General features: G+C 41.9%; 1 protein-coding gene across 1 annotated transcript in view; it reads left to right on the plus strand.

Moving 5' to 3' along the window:
• The first annotated feature begins 1,419 nt into the window (after positions 1 to 1,419).
• Positions 1,420 to 23,781, plus strand: part of LOC138386720 (ubiquitin-conjugating enzyme E2 E1) — a 66,623-nt gene continuing 44,261 nt past the window's right edge. Inside the window, exons 1-3 of the mRNA XM_069473297.1 lie at positions 1,420 to 1,562; positions 2,684 to 2,868; positions 6,825 to 6,875. Of these exons, the coding sequence (XP_069329398.1) occupies positions 2,717 to 2,868; positions 6,825 to 6,875 (203 nt within the window). The 5' untranslated portion in view covers positions 1,420 to 1,562; positions 2,684 to 2,716. The remainder of the gene's footprint in view (positions 1,563 to 2,683; positions 2,869 to 6,824; positions 6,876 to 23,781) is intronic.

Below are 23,781 nucleotides of genomic sequence, written 5' to 3' on the forward strand. Positions count from 1 at the left end.
GTTTCTTCCAGCTTTTGAACTTCTTGAGTCTATGACAACTCCTGGTAGATACAGGTTTCCTGGTAGGGATGGAACAAGAAGCATGTACAATTACTTTATGAGTCTTGGTAAGTCGGAGTTTTCAGGTTGACAGCCAGAAGGGGGTTTAGCTGGGTGGTGAGAATGCTTGTTTTCCTGGTTACTGGATATGCCACCAGCTTATATCTCATTGTGTTGTCCTGTGATAACTGAAGCCACTGTCTCCATGGCAAATGATGGCAATATGAATTAGATAATTTAGAGTGGCCCATGGAAATCTGACTAGGCTGTCTCCCTAATGTACAAGACATTATACGTGTGGTGCTGTATTTGGATGACACACATCTCCTTAGTTCCCTTCAACTGAAATGACAAATAGGTAAGAGACCAAATTGTTATTTGATGGCTTAATATTTACAAAAAATCAATTTTGGTAATAATCTAACTAAGGAACAATTCAGAAGAATTACTGGATATTCTAAAAATATTATTTGAATAGCATTTATATGTAGCTAAAGAAGGTATTGTGGTCCCCAGAACTTTCATCCAATTTCCAAAAATCAAACTTTATATGTAATGTAAACCGACACCAAAAATTCTAAATCCAGTCTAATTCAGTAGTCTACGGCTTATTCCCAGTGATTCCTCACATTTGCAAGCCCGTTACACGTTGGTTTTACCTGTCAAGAAATCCTTTGCATCACTTTTATAAAACCACATTATTTTCCATAAAAACTGACTGGAAGAATCTAATATTGTAAATTCGCACGTGCCTCGTGCCCTGAGCAGAAAACTTCTGGTTTGGGATTTTTCTCACAGTCGTGCTCTGACCTCTGGTCCGAGCAGGTAAATTGCCAGAGGGAGAAGCAAGTGTTACCCTAAAGGAAACCGTTGTGGGATTTCTTTTTCCTCTTTAAACTGATCACTTTTTAGGAGGAGTTCCCGCTGCATTCTATGGTCCAAAGTCCTTGCCACCATGATTACCATCTTTTCCACCAATTTGCCACCTCCCTGCCCCCTTCTTTCCAAAAGCCCTCATTGGAAAGAACTTTCTCTCGTGACCCCCTATTCCATCTAGCACCAATCGCTCTCAGCGCCCCCCACCTCCACCGGCTTCCCTCTCCCGCCCAGAATCCAGGTCCCCAAACCACTTAAGAGAAAATTCACACCCCTAGCCCCCTTCCTGGGCGTCCGGAGGAGGCGCTGGGTGGGGGTGTGGGCAGGGAGGAGGGGCAGGGTTTTTTGGGGTCCTCAGTGTTCTCCTCGCACCACTCCCCCCGGAGGTTTTGCAGGGGGAGGGGAGCGCGGGTGGGTGGGACCGGGCCGGGTGGGGGAGGGGTGAGGGCGAGGAGAGGGAGGAGGAGGAGGAGGAGGAGTGCTGTGTGTGCGAGCGTGTGTGGCTGGGGGAAGCCATTGCCTGTTTAATAGTTGCTGTTGCTGCACTTCCGCTTCTCTCCCAGCGAGAGAGACACGAGTGGCCAGGCCCAGCCGCAGCCGCAGCAGCAGCCGCGGCGGCGGCACGGAGGAGCCAGACACAAAGAGAGGTACGGGGATCCCCCAGCCGCCCGCTGCCCCCCCGGCCGTGCCGCCGGGCCTCGGGGACACCCCTCGTCGCCTCCCGCGACCCGCACTGCCCGGGCCGCGGGGCACAGGACTGGGTGGGGTGGAGAGGGGCTGGGGAGCCCCAAGGGTCCGGGGCCCGCCTGCGGGGGATGGGCAGGGACCCTGGGCCGCGTGGGGTGCGGGGGCCTCCCTCGTCGGGGGTGGGGGGGGTCATTGTGGCTTGAACTGTCAGTGGTGCCCCGGGAGCCCCCCACTGGCCACCGAGGGGGCCGGGAACGGGGGAGGGGGAGTTGGGGGAGCCCCGTTTTCTCCGGGGGCGGGGGCCCGCGGGAATTAACCCCTCCCGGGCGGAAGGGCTCATTGTTATTCCTTCGCCGCGGAGGCCGAGCCCCCCCCGCACCCCACCCCCCTTCACGGGTGGCAATCGGCGTGTGCTCCGGTCCCCCGCCCGGTCGCGAAGCCCAGAGCTGGGTGGCCCAGGGGCAGGCCAGCGGGGAGGGGCGTCGGGGCGCGGCGCGGGGGGGCCTCGGGCCTCGTCGCCCCTGCCCCCCACCGGCTTCTCCCTTCCCCCACCGGGCACCGGCTCCCCGCCTCCGTCCCCGGGTTTCGGCTTCCTCTCTTACTCCTTCCCGCCCCTCCTCTCTTGCCGACCTCGCCAAACTCCGCTCGTGGCCCCCACAGTCTTGCCCCGGCCACCAGCTCCCTACGACCCCCGGAAAGCGGACGAAAACAGCCCGGAGGCCGACCGGCCGCCGGGACCTTCCCTCCTTGCCCCGCCGGGGCACCCCGCGCCCCCGCCCTGCCCTCCTTGGCCTCCTCGGCTTCTCCCTCCCTGGCGGGTGGGGAGCCCCGGGGGGCGAGGGAGGGGCCGCTCGCCTAGCTCCAGACCGTTTTCCCACAGCGTCCCCGACTTGGGGCCAAAAATAAACAAGCCGAGTCCGATTTGCAAAAGCCTTAATGGGCCTGGAGACTTTGAAAAGCGGGTGGAGGGCGGTGGGCGGCCGTGTGCACCCCTGGTCAGTGCCCTCTTGACAGCACCCAAGTTCCTTATTTACACTGCCTGCATGGTTTGTGTTTCTGTTTTGTCTCTCTCCCCCTGCAGGGGCTGTTTGCGGGGTGGGGTGGGGGGTTCGCTATGTCGGATGACGATTCGAGGGCCAGCACCAGCTCCTCCTCATCTTCGTCCTCCAACCAGCAAACCGAGAAAGAAACAAACACCCCCAAAAAGAAGGAGAGTAAAGTCAGCATGAGCAAAAACTCCAAACTCCTCTCCACCAGCGCCAAGAGGTATAGCATTCTTCCCCTCTCACCCCCGCAGGCTTCCTATCTTCCCCTTGGTGCGTTTGGTATGCCTCCCAATGTGGGTAGTTTAAATGCCCCTCTGCTCATGGTTTATGTGTTCTTAAAAATGAAAGGAGGACCTTGGAAGCCTTAATCTCTCTATTGCTGCTGCTTTTTTAAAAATCATTGTCCACGTGCAGCTGTTGTGGCTTGCCTCTCCCATTTCTTGCTGAAGTTTGTAAGAATCCTCATTACTTTTATTAGTCTCCCAAATCTGATTTCAGATTACTTATCCTATTAATCACTAATCTGTGACCCTCCCCAAGGCTGTCATCCCACTTCTTAATTACTAATACCTGCCCAGACAGCTGTATCAAAATGAATTTCTATGACCATCTTACTTTCTCCTCACCTGTTGCATGGATGATCTTTTTTAGAATAGAGTGTTTGCCACAAATTGCATAAGGAATAAGTAACTCGTATTAGTAGGTAAAAAATTAGGTAGGTGGAAACATGTTCTCTGGAATTTAAAGAGATTTTTCTAACTTGGAGAGTTGAGGCAAATGAATGAATCAATAAGTGATTGTAAAATGGTTATTCTAGGTTATTTTTGTGATTCTCTTTTTTTTCTTTAAGAACTTCAGTTTACCAAATTTCAGGGAGACTCATATTTTTTCCATGCTATTTGCTCTCACACTGTAAAAATGTTCTTTCACCTTTTTTCCTCAATTGAATTCAAGCAGTGACTAATTTTCTTTTTTCTTTTCCTCATTATGTCTCTAGAGGTAACTGCTTTTCCTCTGTCATCCTTCAGTAATATTCTCTGATCCCGCCGACCCTTAGAATAATCTATAGCAGATTCCTGGGAACCCACAGACACCCTTTCATAAGCCCTTCTGCTCTCAAAGTTAGACAGTTGTTAAACTTTAAAGTGGCAAACCAGGAAGATAGTAAGGAATCCAAATGGTGGGTTAGATAGGGATACCCTTCTTGAAAGAATTTAAAATAAAATGGAACATGAGACTTTAGATCTCTGCTGAGTGGTAAGCCTGGAACTTGGAGTTTGAGAATTTGTTATGTCATTCTGCCTGACTTGAAATTTGAAAATTTGATGAAGTGTTCACCATGACCTGATGAAGGAGTGACTTTAGCTTATTTTAAGTAGCATGGAGGTCTTGAGTTAAGTGGCAAGATGCCTTTGCAAGACTGTTGTCAGGTTTTCAGAGAATTGGTTTGATGGTACAACTTCCCTGGAGTCCTAACTGGCCTTCATTGGTTGGCCCTGTATGGCTCTCCCAGACCCTAGCATTTACCCTGCCCTCTTTGGATGGGCCCTTCTTAACACCCCCCCCCCCCCACCCTCTCGCTCAGCTTTTGGCCTGACCTGCTCAAGGCAGGATAGTTGCTTTCAGTCATTAGTATTTGTATATTTTGCTGGATATTCCTGGTGTACATGAACATATTTGGGGGTAAAAGTGTAAGTTGCAGCATATGTAAATAAAATAGTCTGCTTTGTGTCCGTGAATTACAGAGGGGGTAGTTTTCACTAGACACAATTTGTCCACCACTTACACTAACGAAGTTAAAAACTTATTTGGAGATGGCTGGGAGAGGTGACGGGTGTAGAAATGAAATGAAAAGTGGGAGGCTACAAATAGTAATTTTACCTGTAAGTTAACTTCAGGGTGTTTTGTTTTTGTTTGTATGAATTTAGCTTCCTGGATATCTTGCTGAGAGAATGGCTGTTAGTGTAAAAGCAGAACTAAGGTTAATAGCAAAAGGTAAAAAATGGAAATGGACAGTGTAACCAGAAAAGAGTAAGAGAAAAATTGATGTTAGTGAGACCCTATAGAAGCTGTTCTGTGGAATATATTGATTTGGAATGTAGATGTTGCCCATAGAATTGGAAGGGGCACGTTTACCAGGAGATGGAGTGAAAAAGCACCCTGAATTGGCAGACTAACAGATTACTAACTGCGTATTGTAAAGTGGTTTCTAAACCACCAGTGGAGGAAAAGCCCCCATTGACAGTGGTCCGAACCAGAATTACTCTGTGGACATATGTATGAGTTACTCTTGCAGAATCTTTTGCCAGTTCTCTAGAAATGGTGCACATGCTGGCTGTTTAGAAGTGGATAAAGCTGTCTGGTATTACACTTTTTAGGTATTAAAAAAGCAACTACCTTTTCAGTGAATATTTTGTAGTGGAAGTTGAGTTGGCAAGGGTTAGTGAAGTCAATATGTATTTTTATATTCGTTGTGCTCAGAGGGAGGGCATTTTTGCCTGTGTACCTAGCTAGGTCTTAAAATATAGTCATTCAAAAAGATGCAGGTTAAGAATCAGTAAACCAGGGTTCCAAACTTTCAGTCTAACATACAATAATGAATCAAACAGCAGAGATGCGAATGTCTCAGAACTGAAATGCTTACTGGTAGCAGAATACTGATAATTAGGTGTAGATAGAGATTGTGAACAAACCCCTTTCTAAAGTTGACCGGATTTGTAGGAGACAGCAAATGTCCTCCAATGGGAAGAACTTCCCCCACCCCCAATCGTCACCTTTAATTTCTTTTTACTTATAACATGGTAAATACAACACCTTCGAAAACCTATTCCTCTTCGCATATAGCTAGCCTCTTTTCCTACCCTCAGAAAACCTTTGGAAAAGGAAAGACATCCGTTGTGAATCCAGTTGCCGTGTTTGGTTTTTGTTACTACTGTGCTGCCTCAGTGAGATTTTTAAGTTGTAACCTAGCCCCGTTGGGCTTTATATGATAGGAAGAGCGGAGGTTATAAAAATAGGCACCGTTTAGAAGGTGGAAGAAGCTTAAAGACCCCAAACTTTGTCGTATTAATTGATAGTGTAAGCTCCTAGGTAAGCAAAAGACAAAGGCCAGGGCTTGGTGTGAACTGCCTGGTGGCTTCGGCCTAGGAGTGGGGGATGGGGCTCTTTGTGAAGTCGAGGGTCGGTGCGGAGGGAGAAAACTGCGGGCAGTGTCTGTGTCCAGAGCCAGCTGAGAGCGGACCATGAAGGAAGGGGGCAGGCCCGCGGGAAGTTAGAGGACGCCCGGGCTAAGGCAGGTCCGGAAAGGTGGGCCGAGAGTCCGAGCCAGCGAGCGTGCGGGGCGGGCGGAGGCAGGGGTTAGTGCACCTGTGCGGGCCGCCGGGCAGGCGGGCGGGGGTGTCAGCGCCCGCGCGGCCTCGGGGCCGAGGTTCCCGGGCGCCGGGGGAGGCGAGCCGGCGAGCCCCGGTGCTGTCACCCCATTCCCCTCCCCCCGCCACTTCACCAGCGCTGCACGAGCCGTCAGGCGCGCGCGGGAGGGGGCGGGGAGACGCGGGCGCCCCGCGATGGCCTGCAGGTCAGTCGGGCCGGAGGGGCCTCGTGGGGAGCGGCCATGTTGGCTTCCTCTCCGAGGACTGGGGCGGCCGTGGGGGACAGGTGTCGGGCGGCTCCGGGGACCCCCGGCCTGCGGGGGCGCCGTGCCGGGCGTGGGCGTGAGGGCATCTGGGGGTGCAAGGGGCACGGTTTGGCGGGCTTCGGGGGTCAGGAGGAGGCTGGAGACTCGCGTTCTTCCCACCTACCGATGGCTGTGATCTCTCCGTCCTGGGGAGAGGAGGTGCAGGGGAAAGATTCAGGAAACCAGTCCGCAAGTGAGAAACTTTAAACTCATTTCCCAAGTGGAAGACACTGAGAAATAGAACTGCCTTCGTGTGCCAGCGAGATTGGAACCCAGATGTTGTAGATGATAACGTGAGATTCCGGACCACTGCCACACTGCCTGTGTGAAAAAAGTTTTTTCCTAAACTAGGGACCTGAAGCTTTTGATGTGTCGTTTCCTCTTTCCTCAGTAGAATCCAGTTACCGCTGTTAGGTTTATATGCCAGACCAAAATGTTACAGGTGGGAGCTTCCAACGCCTTAATATTTCTTGTGTTTGTCTCCCCTATTTCCCTGACTCCAGGATTCAGAAGGAACTGGCAGACATCACTTTAGACCCTCCACCTAACTGCAGGTGAGATGCTTTTCAAATTTTTTTCTTTTTAAAATTCTGACCTTTGTCTTGAAGTTTTCTTTTTATTATCATATCTTTTTGCTTTTATTTTTCAGTTAATGCTTGTTACAGTGCTAACATAAGTAACAGCTGAAATATATTAGCCTGAGTGTAATATTTTGATGAGCCTCTGACAAGCTCAGTACTGTGTTGAAGAAAAGTAATAGATTCGGAGTGGACTTTTGCATATATGAAACAAAACTGTAAAGTAAATTTAAAGGTATATCTTTGCCTAATCATGGATCTTTGAAATGGCATTAAGGATGATGTAAAACCTTTTAGATGCTACGTGCATTTGGGTGTAGAAAACTGCTTTGCTCTAATCTTTTATTCAAGCTCTGCTAAGCTAATAAAGCACAGAATTAAATCAAATACTGGATCTTCAGACTTATTCCATAGTACGTAAATTTTGTATTGGACTTTTGGCAGAACAATTCAGAAAACCACTTGGCTTTGATAAAAAAGTTTTGTTTTAAATTACAGATTTAAGCTCTTCCATGAGGATGTTTTTCCTCAGCATTGCTTTATTCAGACTATATACATAACTGTGTTTCAGTTGCAAAACAATTTGAAACCAACTTTCCTGGGGTTTGTTGATCACAATTTTATTTGGAGTAGCCATTTTGCTACTGTTGGGTCAAAGTGGAGGACGTGATGACTTTACTAAATCAATAGTGAGGTGAGGAGTTATAATAGAGGCATTTATTTGAGGAAGGTTTATTGTTCAGTTCTATAACTCCTATAGTTTAAAAATTAAGTATAACATTAATCCTAATTCTCAGTTCTCAAGATTGGCATTGGAATGGATGTGAGATTTCAGAAGTCTTCTAAAATTATTGGTAGGAGTAGAAGTTAACGACAAGAAGACATTTAGTGGCCATACACAGAACTTCAGATGAGTGTGTAGAAATATTAGGTTGAAAAGCTAAATGAAATATTTTTCATATTAACACTGAACTTTCTAAACTGCGATTAGTGGATTAAATGCAAACTTCAGTGCTGCCGTTTTTGTTACAATTGTTCTTAATGTTGATCAGGTGTGTGATGCTCCAGGTGTGTGATGCTCGTTGGTGAAATTTTGTACTGTTTTGTAAGGAAAGTCTTTTGACGTTTGAAATGTTTTTACACTGTAATTTGTAGCAACTACTTAATCATTCTTGAGGATTTCCTTCGTGGCTTTAAGAATCTTTTCAGATGGTTGAGAAAGTGAAGAAATGGTAAGGTTTAGGCCTGTGATGTTTAACAATTTTATTTTAGTGGACCAGTTGTTCAAATGGAAGCCTATAGATTTCCTCAATTGTTTTGTGTGGAATCTGTGGATGTTCCCCAAGGTAGATTTCTGCTGTGTAGTTATTGCTTCTGTTTGGTATTTTGTCTCTCCTGTGTTTGTATCTTGTGAGTTCAGACAGCTCTAGCTGATTAAATTGTAAAGCTTTTAAGGCATAGTTTAAAAACTAGTAACATTTATTACTACGTATAATGGCTTTCTTGTGAATAAGTACAATCAAAATTGTAAACAATTTTCATGGGATTAATCGTTTAAAAAATAGGATAAGTACACTTCAGTTCAAACCATTTTAGCTGAGTTCGTGTGTGAGAGATTTGTGCAGCTGAGGCATGTGGAACTTTTCATCCTTGGAAAACCCTTATTACGCCTTTAAGGTGAAATCTTCAAACATTACCTGTGGTCAGGGAAAGCTCCAAACTGAATTGCTGTTGGGTGGTTGGTGGTGGGGAGACAAAGCTTAATGTATGTAAACATTTTGAGAAAAATATCTGATTTCAGGGAAAATATCAGGCATCTTTATTTTGTAAGAGAATGTGTATTGTGTTGTCTTTAAAAAATGAAGATGATTTTATTTTTTGAAGACATCTTCCAGTAGGGTTGTTTAATGTGAATTAAAATTTTTGCTTTTGGTTGGCTTATTGTGGTGTCGTCTTAATATGTAGTACCAATATTCAGTGCTCTTAAATGAGTTTGGTTTTATATTTTGTGCTGGTACCTTAAGGGATTTAATTATTTAATAGTTGATGTACTTTACTGTTGGAGATGAATTGTTTGTGGATACTTTTTGAAGTTAGTTTCCAATGAAAATGTGTGAATAAGATGATTTATTAAATGTTTGCATGTTTAAAGTTACCCTCAGCATGAGAGCTTTCAATCTCTTGGCTCCTAGTGGAATTATCATTTAATCAACTATAAATTATATTTTGGATGAGTTCAATAATTGGTTATCAATTAATGTATCTTATGTATTTACCTTTTGTAGGACTTTCTTCAATCAGTATTAAATGTGTAGTTTAAAATTTAATCAAACATACTACTTTGGCCGGGCGCGGTGGCTCACGCCTGTAATCCTAGCACTCTGGGAGGCCGAGATGGGAGGATCGCTTGAGGTCAGGAGTTCCAAGACCAGCCTGAGCAAGAGTGAGACCCCATCTTTACTAAAAATAGAAAGAAATTATCTGGACAGCTAAAAATATATATAGAAAAAAATTAGCTGGGCATGGTGGCACGTGCCTGTAGTCCCAGCTACTCGGGAAGGTTGAGGTTGCTTGAGCCCAGGAGTTTGAGGTTGCTATGAGCTAAGCTGATGCCGTGGCACTCTAGCCTGGGCAATAGAGTGAGACTCTGTCTCAAAAAAAACAAAAAAACAAAACATACTACTTTATTAAAATATAGTACTTGGCACATAGTAACCTCAATAAACAGTTGATTATTGCAAATAAGTAGAATTGCTCCTCTTGAAGGAAGGTGTCCTGCTTGTGTTCACTAATTTAGCATTTCACTTGGCAAAAATATTTGGATTTGAAGTTATTGAACTACAAAACTTATGTGAAACGCAGTTGCTAAATATAATGTATGAAAACATAAAGTTAAATCCTTAATGTTGTATATTATGTTGAGTTTTTTTAAGAACAAAATACAGATTATATTCAATGACCAGGTCAAAAGTATTTTAAGTGAATATTTTCAAATTGCTTTATATTGCCACATAAATAAAATTTTTACTTTTAGTGTCTGAACTATTTGGTTATATATGTACATACACACACACTGATGAAATAGTCTCTCAATTCACTATGCCTTTGGTGAGGCTTTTTTCCCCCTACCATTTGGTTTTATTCTTTTAGGGGGAAAGAAAAGTCTTCTTAACTATAATGATTCCCTAAAGTATGCCCTATCTTGGATTGTAAAATTATGCCTTTTAGATAGCTGGTGAACTCTGGGCCACTAGAGTCAGTTTTGCAGCTGTAATTTGTAGCTCAGGGCTCAAGCTTTGCTAAATTGACTAGTTATGACTGTATAACTAGCCTGTAGACATAAATGTCTATAGATAGCATGTCGGTACATACTAAATGGCATATTTGCCCAAGTCCTTTAAAGTTTGGATTTTATTTAATGGATACATTTGTATTATGAGTAAATATCTCACATAGAGACTTGAAACCTAAAAATCCAGATGGAGAGGTGTGCTATTTTAGGATAAAATGTCTGAGAAGTCCTTAAACATTTCAAGCATGAGGGAGAATAATAAAAATTCTCTGTTACTTTATTACATTTTGACCGTTATTTTTCTGTTTCCTGAAAATGTAAACCTAACTAAGTCAATGCTTTTTATTTTTCTGGGAAAACTGTATTATGTAATCAGGTATAATTGGTTTTAAAGTTTTATAGCTAAATTGTACTTTTTTGAAGATGATTTTAAAGAAAATTAGTGCTTTTGTCTAAGAAGTTAAATTTTCTCAGCCTTCCTTTCCTCATTTATTAAAAGGGCCTAATACGAGGCTTGCCTGCCTCATAATGTTCTAAAGTTTAATTGCAATGAGAGTTTTCTGCATGTGATATATAATGATATTAGAATTGCCCATTTAGTCTTTCTTGATAGCTCACCTTTTTTTTTTCTAACGTTGCCTGTATTTTAAATATAGTTTTAAGCCATTAGACAATAATAAAAATGTATGCTTCTGAAAAATTAGAATGCAGAAGTTTGTGGAGTAAAATGCAAAAGATGTTTCTGACGATCTCTTCTGATCCTGCTCTTTTGCACAGAGATGCTCTAAGTTAGCACTTTGTGTGTATACTTGCAGATCATTTATGTGAATTTACATTGTTGTATTTTTCTGGTTTTGCAGTACCTTCCTTCTAGAACTGGTGGTAATGGTAGTGAGATGTCAGTTTAGAAGTCCCAGGTTGCTAACCTTGGATTTAGAACAAAAAGAGCCTTTTCTTGTAACAATTTACGTCATCCAGGTTCAGCATGTTTTAAATGGTTGTTTGGGTATAAGAAATGGGTTCAACAGAAGTCATCCTTTACAAAAGCCCATATTATCTTATGTGCTGAAAAATATCCTTCCTTTTAATATCTCACATTGATTTGATGTTACTAAATGGCATTGAGAATGGAAATGTAACTTAAACGTGTACATGATGTTTAGTTTCATCACCATTGCAGTGTGTGTACCTTTACGTGTATAAAGGAAATGTTGAAAAACAGTGAGAACCAGGAGACTGGAGTGTCAACACAATGAAAATAGCACCCAACTAGGGTCAGGCTCCTAGAAATTAGATCGTCACTTGGGACCTGAGTGGGTTAGAAGGAAAGAAACCTGTCCAGAAGTGAATTGCTTTCCAAATGAGTAGGAACTCTTGTGGCTGTTGTGTCTACTAAAAGGCAGTATCTGGATTGTAAAACTATACTGCTGTTGTTCCTCAAAAAGCTAAACAGAATTACCATATGATCCAGCAGTTCTCCTGCTAGGTACATACCCAGGATATTGAAAACAGACTTAGATACTTTTGTATGTCAATGTTCATAGCAGCAGCATTCATAATAAATGCCAAAAAATGGGAAAAACCGAAGTATCCATCAACAGATGAGTGAATAAACAAAATGTGTATACATACAATGGAATATCCAGCCATAAAAAGTAATGAAGTTCTGATGCATGGCTACAACATGGATGAACCTTAAAAATGTTATACTAAGTGAAATAAGCTAGAGACAAAATGACAAATATTGTATGATTCTACTTATATGAAATACCTAGAATAGGCAAACTTGTAAGGACAGAAAGTATTAATAGATTCAAGATTTCTGGGTACTCATGGGAGGGGAGAATGGGGAGTTACTTCTTAGTTTCTCTTTGGGGTGGTGAAAATTTTGGAAATAGCGGGGTGATTGTTTCATAACGTTGTGAATGTGATTAATGCCACTGAATTGTACGCTTAAAAATGGTTAAAATGGGCCGGGCGTGGTGGCTCATGCCTGTAATCCTAGCTCTCTGGGAGGCCGAGGCCGGTGGATCGTTTGAGCTCAAGAGTTCGAGACCAGCCTGAGCAAAGTGTGAGATCTCGTCTCTACTAAAAATAGAAAGAAATTAGCTGGACAACTAAAAATATATAGAAAAACTTAGCTGGGCATGGTGGCGCATGCCTATAGTCCTAGCTACTAGGGAGGCTGAGGCAGAAGGATCGCTTGAGCCCAGGAGTTTGAGGTTGCTGTGAGCTAGGCTGACGCCACGGCACTCTAGCCTGGGCAACAGAGTGAGACTCTGTCTCGGAAAAAAAAGAAAAAAAAAAAAAGGGTTAAAATGGCAAATTTTATGTTATATATATTTTAGCAGAATTTAAAAACTATACCTATGTTAAAATATTATTAGTATGTTGAGAAAAATGCTTATAGCTTAGAAGGCAACACTCAACAGTTTTTAGGGATTCTTGTTAAGAGTGCTGATACTGAATTCCTGTTACAAACCTTGGGTGCCTATTACAATTGAAAAGACACTACCCTTCAAGGAGTTCATTCGTAAGAAATACACACACAGATTTTGAATAGTACTTGCAAATGTGAATGTTATGCCAGGTATGGTGGTTTGTGCCTATAATCCTAGCACTTTGGGAGACCAAGGCAGGAGGATCACTTGAGGCCAGGAGTTCAAGGCCAGCTTGGGCAACATAGCAAGACCTTGTCTCAAAAATAAATAAATTTAAATATGAGTACTATTAGGAAAGTATAATAAATGCAAATAACATGTTATAAAAGTTCAGAAGAATGAGCGATTACTTTGACCTAGGTGCGAGGGGTTGTGGCTGGAGCACTTAGTGATCTGGGAAGGCTTCATGGAGGAGGTGAGAAGTGGGGCGGGGAAGAGTAGGGGATATCCCCAGTGGGGGAAACAGTATAAGCAAAGATGGCAGAGGGGAGACAGAGGGCACCGTTGGGCAGTAGTGTAAACCTGTGGCTGAAGAGTAAAAAAATAAGTGGGAGAATAAAGAGTAGGAGATAAAACTTGTGGTGTTCCTCAGCATCAGGCTAAGGCTTTGAATTTCATTTTATAGGTGTTGGAGAATCGTTGAAACCCTTTTGAGTCGGTGTTATAAGTCATATAGAGCTGAATATCTCAATAGAGACAAAGCAAGGATTGAGTAGAGCTCAGTAGGAACTGAGTGACTTAGAGATTGCTGCAGTAGTCTAGGTAGGAGGCTAAAAAAGGGCTTTGAGTATAAGTGGTGGCCATCAAAGTAGGAGAGACAGACAGAAAGCAGTAGAATCCAGAGAACTTAGCCACTGATTGATTTATTTATTTAATTTTTTGAGACAGGGTCTCGTTCTCTTGCCTTGGCTGGAGTGCAGTGGCATGATCATACCTCACTGCAACCTTGAGGTCCTGAGCTCAAGCGATCCTCCTGCCTTAGCCTCCCAAGTAGCTGGGACTACAGGCACATACCAGCATGCCTGGCTAAGTTTTTAATTTTTTGTAGAGATGAGGTTTTCCTATGTTACCCAGGCCAGTCTGGAACTCCTGGACTCAAGTGATCCCCATGCCTTGGCCTCCCAAAGTGCTGGGATTATAGACATGAGCCATTGCACCCAGGCTTGACCACTGATTTAGATAGGGAAGACTTAAAAAGGAATCAGTTCCTTGGGGTGTTTGGGAAGTTGGTGGTGCCATTAACAGAGGTAAATTGGGCAGGAAGGTGAACTGGTTTAAAGGAGGCAGAGGGGTGTGTATCTTCTCACTAGGGTTAAAAAGGTTTAATTATTTGCTTTGTTGATTATATACAATGCTTAACATGTTGCTGCCACTTAGTAGGTCTTCAGTAAATATTTGCAATTTGATCATATATTTGAGTTTATTATTAGTCAGTCATTGAACTCTCAGATCTATGTGGCCTACTTTTAGATTAGACAAATAAAATAGATTATAAACTCCCTAAAAGGTAAGGATAATGATTTCTGTCTTTGACTCTGACCCTACATGTTTTTCCTAACTTTTTTAGTTTGAGAATTTCAAAGTTACAGAAGAGTTTGAAAGAATAATTACAGCAAGCATCCACCCTTCAGTCTGATTCATCAGCAAAATTTCACTGTGTTTGCTTTGTTGCTCTCTCATTTCTGTATATTTTGTGGAACCATTTGAGAGGTATCATGATGCTTCCGTGTGTTTAGGTTTGCATACATTGAATTTGAGGTGGCCTGGCGTTGGTGCTGAGGTTGGAACTGGCTTTGGAGTCCACATTAGATTTGAAAGTTTGTGGCTGGGCACAGTGGCTCACGCTGACAATCCTGGCACTTTGGGAGGCTGAGGTGGGAGGATTGCTTGAGGCCGGCTTGGGCAACACAGTGAGACCCTGTCTCTACAAAAAATAAAGAAATTAGCCTGGCATGGTGGCATGTGCCTGTAGTCCAGCTACTCAAGAGACTGAGGCAGGAGGATTGCTTGAGCCCATGAGTTTGAGGTTGCAGTGAGCTAGACTGATGCCACCACACTCCAGCTGGGGTGACAGGGTAAGACCCTGTTTTAAAAAAAAAAAAAATTGAGAGTTACTCAGATCTAAGTAGCTCTGAAAAAGAAAAGAAAAGAAAGTCTGAGTGGTGGTAAAGTGCATGAGATTGCCACAATTGGAAGAGGAGGATTGAAAATTGTGCTCTGAGGTATGTGTACAAATGAAGGACTGGAAAATGAAGAGGACCTGGAGAAAGAAGCAGCAAAGAAGTAGGAGGAGAACCCTAAGGTTGCAAAAGCCCTAGGGAAAGTCAAAAGAGTTTTCTCTTAATTTATGAATATGCTTTGTAGGCCAAGAGGAAAAGAGTGAAAATGCAAGAGAAGAAGATGTTATTTATTGATTTTTTTTTATTTAAAAAAAAAACACAATTGTAGAGAAGATGGAACTGAGGCCATAAATGGAGAGTGTATGTTTAGAAAGGCTGATAGCCTGGAATTTGGATAGTGACCATTTTCTACAGGATTAGAAGCATTTTTGGTGCTTGAGCAGCACTCCAGCTACTTGTATAGAACTGAAAAGAAGCAGCATCTGTCTCTAGTGTTATTTGGTTTGTCCTTTCCCAGTAGACATTAAGTTCCTTGAGAGCAGGGATTATGTCTTTGTATCCATGTAGTGTCCAAAAAAAGTAGATAAACAATACATATTTATTAAAACACAAAACACAGAAACCTAATTTGGGTCTAATGGTTTAATAGAACATCTTCATTACCCTCTTCAGAAAATAATAGAAAGAACTGGGGAAATTGCTGTCACATTTTACAGCTGTTCATTGCTGGCATTTGTTCTGAGTTGGCACCCAAGCAGTTTTGACAATTTTGACCTTCCTGAAACTGCAGGGGAGCTCTGGACATCAGTGTGATACTAAAAGGTGTGATCTGTGCTGCAGGCTAGATTGAGAAGATGTATTAGAGAAAATATAATACCCGTGATTCACATATTTTGGCTTTATAAGGTTACAGTTTGTCACCAAGTGAGTGTGGGTCCAGGGGTGTTAAATAAATTGAGATTCCTACAGATGGTCCCCCAAATCCTAAAGCTATTCCACATAGTCGGTTATGCTAGACGATGCTGGCACTCGCTTGAGACATCTGACACATTCCCTATCACTAGTGAAGTGAAACAGGGTTTCATAATAAGCCCATTCTTATTTAGCCTCTCTTATGCAGCCATGCTCTAAAGTGAAACAAAAGACCTGGTAACTGGTGTCAGAATATGCTTCTAATCCTCTGGGAACCCTCCTACTCCATAGGCTAAAAGCCCATCAAAGCCCCTGTTTGAGGTCGGTAATCCAGAAGCCGCTGTATGCTAATAGCTCTTTTCTTGAAACATGCATGCAAGTGATTAGGGATTGCTTTCTAGAGTCCACCCACATTACATAGATGATAAACCTTTGGAAGGCCAAGGTGATGTCCCACCCCTCTTAGGAAAATCCTGCAAAGCCAAAGATTTTCATACATAGAAGGTAAGTCGTACCTAGGTTTTGCTACAGTGACAGCAAACTGTTGGGGCAGCATACTGTTCACTAATACTTTAACAGAGTAGTTAAAAACTGAATTCTGTCTGCTTTCCAAAGAACATGCTGAGCTGAATGTGACAGATAAAGTGAATGCCAAGTCAAAGTAAGGAAACTGTCGTTATCTAGCTCTTATATAGTGTTCAAAAGTAGGTTTGCCACAGGTGTCACATCTGACTTATCTATAGTGACCTATGTCAGCACTAAATTTTAAATAGTAATAATCAACAGAGAGGTCTCAGTAGGCTGTACTAGCATTGAAATGATGATTATTGTATGTACTACTAGGACTTTGGGCATTTGTATCTATTTAAACTGATAGATGGAAAACCAATGTGGGATGGACCCCTAGTAAATTCTACAGAAAAAGACACGGAAGCGTATTTTCAAACAGCAGTGAAGAAGCTTGGGATGATCTTACTTGGAGAAAGGTTTTAGATGTGATACCGCTCAGAAAATCAGGATTATGATCATGAAGCAGCGTTGTACAAGAGTGACAGCAATGTGAGTAAATCAGATCATAATCATTTAAAATTTGAGTGTCTGCTGTCCTAGGCATTGTTGTATAGGTGACTGAAACAGATGTGGTCTCTGGCTTGTGAAACTTGAATTTTAGTAGGCAGTACAGACAGCAACCAAGCAAAAAGGATTAGTACAAGTCTTGATGACCAGTAGGAAAGAAATCAACAGAACGCTGTGATGAAGAATAATTGGGGAGCAATGGGGGTTACCTGAAGAAGGCTTAAAAAGACCTTTAGCTAAAGACCTAAAAGATGAGAAGAAAGGAAGTAGCCTTGTGAAAAGTACCAGAAGAACATCTCAGACAAAGGGAAGCATAAACATAGAGGCCCTCAGGTGGGGGGAGCCAGGTGATGCATATTATGTAATCCACGGTAGGTAGGTTTGGAGAACAGTGGGAAGCCATTCAAGGTTTTGAAGCAAGGAAATAACATTAGCTTAGTAATGATTTAAAAGACTTTCCCTACCCTCCTTGCTGTATGGAGAATAGCTTGGAGGAAGGCACTAGTGGAAGAAGGGAGAGGAGAAAGGATATTGCTCTGTTTCGTGTTAGCTGGGGGCTAGGATTAAGGTAATAGAATAAGGAGATGTGGTTAGAACACCTGGGCCTGTTGATGGATTGCATACAGGAGATGAGGAAAAGGAAGAACAATGACTCCAAGTTTCTGTTGCTTTGCAGTTGGCTAGATGATGGTGATGTTTCACTGATAGGGAGAGACCTGCAGTAGGACCCCAGGGTGTGTGTGTGTGTGTGTGTGTGTGTGTATATTGGGGAGAGGGCAGGGTGGAAGTGACTTTTTGAACACTTTAGGTTTGAGATAGAGTCCAATGAGGTATCCAAATGAAAGTGTTAAAAAGAAGTTAGTTATAGGTAATTGGAGCTCAGAGGATTATTTTAAGCTTGAGGTACATACACATTTGGGAGACCTCATTGTTATAGGCTCTTGAATATCTCCATCTCACCTAGAAAAGAAAGGTGAGAAGAGGGCTCAGGATGGAGATTTGGGCAGTCTAGCATTTGGAGGTGTACACTTGAAGCCAGCAAAGGAGGCAGAAAGAAAATGAAGAGAGTGTGGTATTAGAAAGCAGTGTGGAAAGTTTCGAGCTAGAGTAATCATCAAGTCTGAAGTGATGCTATGAGGTGGAAAAAGATGATCAGCAAGCAGTCATTGGATTTTACAACTTCAAGTTTGTTGGTGACCTTCACATGACAGATGCAGTTTAGAGGGGAGATGAGGGAAAGAAGGAAAAAATGTTTGTGTTACTTTTCTCAGTTAGAAGATTTCATTTGATTTGTCCAGAAAAGTGATTGGGTCTTACCTCATTTTTACATGTTGGAGCAGAATTTCTTAACATGATATGTATTAGTTTTTTGGGGGGGGATGGTCATTTTCAATGGATTCTCAAAGGATTTTTTTTTTCTGGTCTCCTGTGTTCTCACCAAAAGAAGTTAACTTTCAAGTCCTATGTGATCTTTTTGAATAACATTGTAGTGTGGATATCATAAGTAAATATTGTTGGGTTCATGTATTACTCTTTTTTTTTTTTTGAAGAGACAGAGTCTTGATCTGTTGCCCAGGCTGGAGTGCAGTGGCATAGTCATAGATCACTGCAACCTTGAACACCTGGCTCATTCAATCCTGATTCTCCTGCCTCGGCCTCCCAAATAGCTAGGACTACAGGTTTGCGCCACCATCCCCAGCTAAATTTTTTAATTTTTTGTAGAGATGGGATCCACCTATGTTGCCCAGGCTGGTCTCAAACTCCTGGGCTCAAGCAGTCCTCCTGCCTTGGCATCCCTAATTGCTAGGATTATAGGTATGAGCCACCATGCCCAGCCCATACATTACATATTGATGAATCTCTTGTGCAGGATTTAGTTTGGAATACCAGACAGTGTATAAATTGGAAAATCAGTAAACTGTTGCTGCCATCCATAAAAGTGTTTTACATGCTTTCATTTGCGTTGACCTTTTGTATTTTGTTCAAGCTCAAGAATGCACTAGAATGAGTTGGGTACATAACGTTTACTTTTAACAAGCGTAAATTATTCATCATATTCAATTTCTTTCGTCTTTTTAAGATTGGCTATTTTAATGCTTTACATGTACCTAGAACTCTTAATGCACCACATAAGCATCATCTTTCTAATTGTCTATGGATCATGTTTTATTAGTTTGTTTCAGATTATGACAGGGACTCTTGGTCCTGTTTAACTTGATAATTGAGGGTAGAATTAAAAATTTTTCAGGATTGGAGGTCATTTTTCTAGTTCAGAGAGTGGAATCATAAAAGTGTTGGGTACTGTACTGCCAGAGGAAAGCAAATGATAGCATGTGGAGTTACAAGTGTTTTGGCTACATAGGAATTTTGCTCCACAAATAATTTAAATTACTCCTACCACCACTTCCAACTTTCCTCCTCTATAGGAATACATCTCAGTTTTTAAAGGAAATTTATTGGAATTGGCATTATAAAAATTTATTTCTTAGCAGACTTTGCTAGAACGCATTTATCCTAAATAAAAGGAGATTGTTGAATTGGTATACATAAAAGACTCTAAAAGAAAATATTTGTTTTATTACAAGCACCCAGGAGGATTTTTTATAAATATGAAAGATGTCTTTCCTCTAACCTAAGTAAATATTTCAAAACAAATTTTTATGTTAAGTGATTATATTATAGTAATGTGTGAGCAGGGACTGGCAGTAAAATTAACAACATCATTTATTGCTTACTAGTATATTACACTTCTTTGGCCTTGGTCCTTTTTCTGAGTAACCCTCTCTGTGGAAGTCCTCAGAATGCATAGCTTCATTCTTCAACGAGACCGGTAGGCCTGGTAACCCCCTAGAAGGTATTTCTTTTTTGTAGCTTAGTATCCTGAGATATTCTCACATACAAAGTAAACATTTTCAAGTGATATGGGCCAGTCTTAAAGGACATCACACGTTGAGGACGCAATTCTTGTTAGAACTGAAATTTGAAGTTAGTTTCCATTTTGTCCATCCATCCTCCTGGAGTCTATGTAGATGTGTAGGGATTTCTACTATATTTTATTGTAACTATTTACATTTATCTATATTGGGAGGAAATTCTGTATTGTAGTACCTTCAAGTTAAAACACATGATTATGTAAAAAAGGAAAAAGCTGTTAAGATCTTGGAGCTCAAATTTATTTGGTATAGAAATTTTGTAGCTAGGAAGGACTGGATACTCCCGTCTCTGTTTCTTTTTCTTTTTTTTTTTTTTTTCCTTTTTTTTGTTTTGTTTACAGCATCGGAACATACCTTCTCTGTTTCTATATCTTATGTATTGTGATGTGTGTTTTGATAATGGATTTGTGAAGAAAAGCATTCTTTGAAGTGGTGACTTACCAGAGAAAAAAGTAATAGTAATTTTATCCATTCTGCCTCCAGGTGACTGGTGCTGTGTTTTACCTTCTTTTTTTATTTTCCAGAGCCACTCTTAAAACCTTCCTACAGTTGCTAGTTATAGTCCAACTTTCATTGCTTTTCAAAGATTTGAACTTTCCAATCTGATAGCAAGCCTCCCTTTTAAAAGCAGTCATCTTTTAGTTCTGAAGCTTTTTTGATACTCTTCAGGCCCCTAAAGGAGTGCTAGGTTTGAGGATGATAACATTTACTCATTGTTATTTGGCCTGAAGGTGTATAGAAAGAAATGCTGTGTCAAATCACAGTATATCTAATAACTTTACTGAAGGTTTAATTTGCATTTTCCTTTCTGGTTGAAATCTTGTCAGTTCACTCTTGCATTTCTGGCTTTCTCCCATCCTGATGTGCTCCCTCCCCTTCTGCTCCTTTAAGAAAAAAATGTTAAGCCAGTTGGGTAGAATTTTCTCAGAAATTTCTTGTGGGCATGCTCACTTCAGCCAGAAAACAGTTTGTGACCCTTGACTTTTCAAGAAGGGGGTAAAATTTTGTGTATCCAGGTTGTGTATATATGAATTATGGGTTTAAACTTTAAAGTCTGATTCATTCCCTAGTCCAGTGGAATTAGTAATTATATTCCTTGAATGAGTTTTAAAAATACATAACATACTACACACATTTGCATTATGAGAATTGTCTGAACTAATAACAGATTGTTTGTTCTGGTTAAGTCTTACTGCTAGTTTGCAAGTGTATTGAGGCTTGGCTTGGCTGTCAGTGCCTTACTGGGGTGAGCAGAGCAGTCTCCTACCTACCCTGCCTGTGTTTCTTTGCCTGTTTCACTGTGACCCAGGCTGACTAATACAAATCATTGACAACACTGCCAATACTTGGGTCTGCGCCTGCTCTGGCTGATTCCGTTTGGTGGCCCTTTGATTTGAGATATAGCTATAACCAGCAGCTCCTCACCATATTCAGTAATTCAGTGTAATATTTATTAGGCATTTACTATTGTGCCAGGTACTGCAGATACAGCAGTGAAAAAGACAATGTTTCTACCCTCATGGAGGTTTTATTCATATTGAGGAAGGGACAATAAAAGAAACAAATGTACAAAAGTAATTTGAGATAACAGTACCAAGAAAGTGAAACAGAGTAATGACATAGCAAGTGGCTGGGCACGTTGAGGCATTGGTTGGTGCCACTTTGTGGAAATGACCCTGAATGATAACAAGGACCCAACCATGAGACGATCATTTTAGGCTGAAAGACAGCAAATAGAAAAGTGCTGAGTGGGGTAGGCCAGTATGGCTGGACGTAGTGAATGAGGGTGAGAGTGGTAGAAGGGATCAAATTTTTTTCTTTTTCAGTAGAAAGCCACGAGAGAACTTTAAATGAAGGAATGATATATCACTACAGTTGGCCTACATTTGAAGAATACCTCACATCAAAGTTTCCAGTATATAAAAATAGAGAAGCCGGGTGTTTTGGCATGCACCTATATCCTTGATATTCAGGAGGCTGAAGTGGGAGGATCACTTTAGCCTAGGAGTCCATGATTGTAGTGTGCTATGATCATACCTATGAAGAGCCACTGCACTACAGCCTGGGCAACATGGACCCCATCTCCAAAAAAATATAAAATAATAAAAAAAATCAAGATTGTGGGCCAGGCGTGTGGTTCATGCCTGTAAATCCTAGCACTCTGGGAGGCTGAGGCAGGAGGATCACTGGAGGCCAGGAGTTCAAGAGTAGCCTCAGCAAGAGTGAGACCCCAGCTCTCCAAGAAATAGAAAAATTACCTGGGTGTAGTGGTGTGTGCCTGTAGTCCCAGCTATTCAGGAGACTGAGGCGGGAGGATTGCTTGAGCCCAGGAGACTGTAGTGAGCTATGACGACGCCACAGCACTCTAACCTGGGTGATAGAACAAGACCCTGTCTCAAAAAAAAAAAAAAAAAAAAAAAAATTCAAGATTATGGAGATATCTTTGTAATTTTTTTTTGCATTATAAACAGTTTTACTGACATTTCTTTATGTAACAGTTCTGTTATATCTAGCTATAGTAGATATATCTGTTATAGCTAGATATCTATATGTACATACCTAACAGATCTAGAAATTTTACAAAAATTGAAGACCTATTACCAAAAATTTGTGTCTTAACCTGTGAAGGGAAGTATAGTTTAACAGGTAATAACTCAAAGTAAGGTCTACAATTCATAGAGCCACTACAAGAGGCAGTAGAGCATAATGGCTAGGGATATAGGCTTTGAAGGCTAGGACCTCAGCTTATCAGATATAATGGTTGGATGAAAGTGTGAGTGCCTTGTAATGGATATGTAGCATTCAAGGCCTACAAAAACAACTTCTTAGTTGTTTTTGTAGCCTGCTTGCTTGGGTTTCTGGCTGTCCACCTGAAGTGAAAACTGCCTGAATCTGGCAGTAGGGGAGCATCAAGAATTTGGCCTTTGGCTGGGCATGGTGGCTCACCCCTGTAATCCTAGCACTCTGGGAGGCCGAGGCGGGTAGATCATTTGAGCTCAGGAGTTTGAAACCAGCCTGAGCAAGAGCGAGACCCCCGTCTCTACTAAAAATAGAAAAAAATTAGCCAAGCATGGTGGCGCATGCCTGTAGTCCCAGCTACTCGGGAGGCTGAGGCAGGAAGATTGCTTGAGCCCAGGAGTTTGAGGTTGCTGTGAACTAGGCTGACGCCATGGCACTCTAGCCTGGGCAACAGAACGAGACACTGTCTCAAAAAAAAAAAAGAAAAGAATTTGGCCTTCTACTTCTTCAGAGCAGAAGCAGCAAATGAGATAACAGGAAACTAGGAAAGCTGGGCAGCTTGGAAACAGGGAACCTCAGCAGTTTGAGAGACAGCTTATCAGAACTCTCACCAAACCCCACTTGGTTATTTGTGATATCTAAAAGACTTACCTAAACAGTGTGAAGCCCCAAAACTGTGTGATGTGATGATATAGAGAGAATCCTTTCCAGTTCCCTTCATTTTGTAGATGATTTTATGGAATAATAATTTTCCCATGGTTTTTAGTTATGATAGCTGAAATATTTGGTCTAAAGGAGAGGACTAAACACAAGTGACAAGGCTAACAAACAGACTGTAGTAGCCATATAATCATTCTTAGGGTGTATTTGAAACTTCAGGTACTAAAGCTCTTTTTGATATATGTGCTATAGAAAATAACTTACATGGTGAAAGGTAATTAATTACCTAGCATATCTTTCTTCTTTATTGTTTTCCTTTAAGAAGACAGGGTCTTGCTCTGTTGCCCAGGCTGTAGTGCAGTGTGGCACAGTTATAGCTCACTGCAGCTTCAAACTCCTGGGCTCAAGCAATCTTTCCACCTCAGCCTCCCCAGAAGTTGGGCACAGGTTTGTGCCACTGTATCCAGCTAATTTTTTATTTTTTGTAGAGACAATTTCACTGTGTTGCCCAGGTTGGTCTTGAAACCCTGGCCTCAAGCGATCCTCTGGTCTCAGCCTCCCAAAGTGCTGAGATTATAGGCATGAGCCCCCTGCACCTGGCCCTAGCATATCTTTATAAACTGTTGCCAGGAGGTTTTGGGGTTGCACTGAAATAAATTATATCATTTCTTTCAGAAGGGTCATTTTTCTTGCTACAGGACCACTTCT

This window comes from Eulemur rufifrons, chromosome 7, assembly GCF_041146395.1.
Source record: "Eulemur rufifrons isolate Redbay chromosome 7, OSU_ERuf_1, whole genome shotgun sequence".
In the NCBI taxonomy this organism is placed as follows: Eukaryota; Metazoa; Chordata; class Mammalia; order Primates; family Lemuridae; genus Eulemur; species Eulemur rufifrons.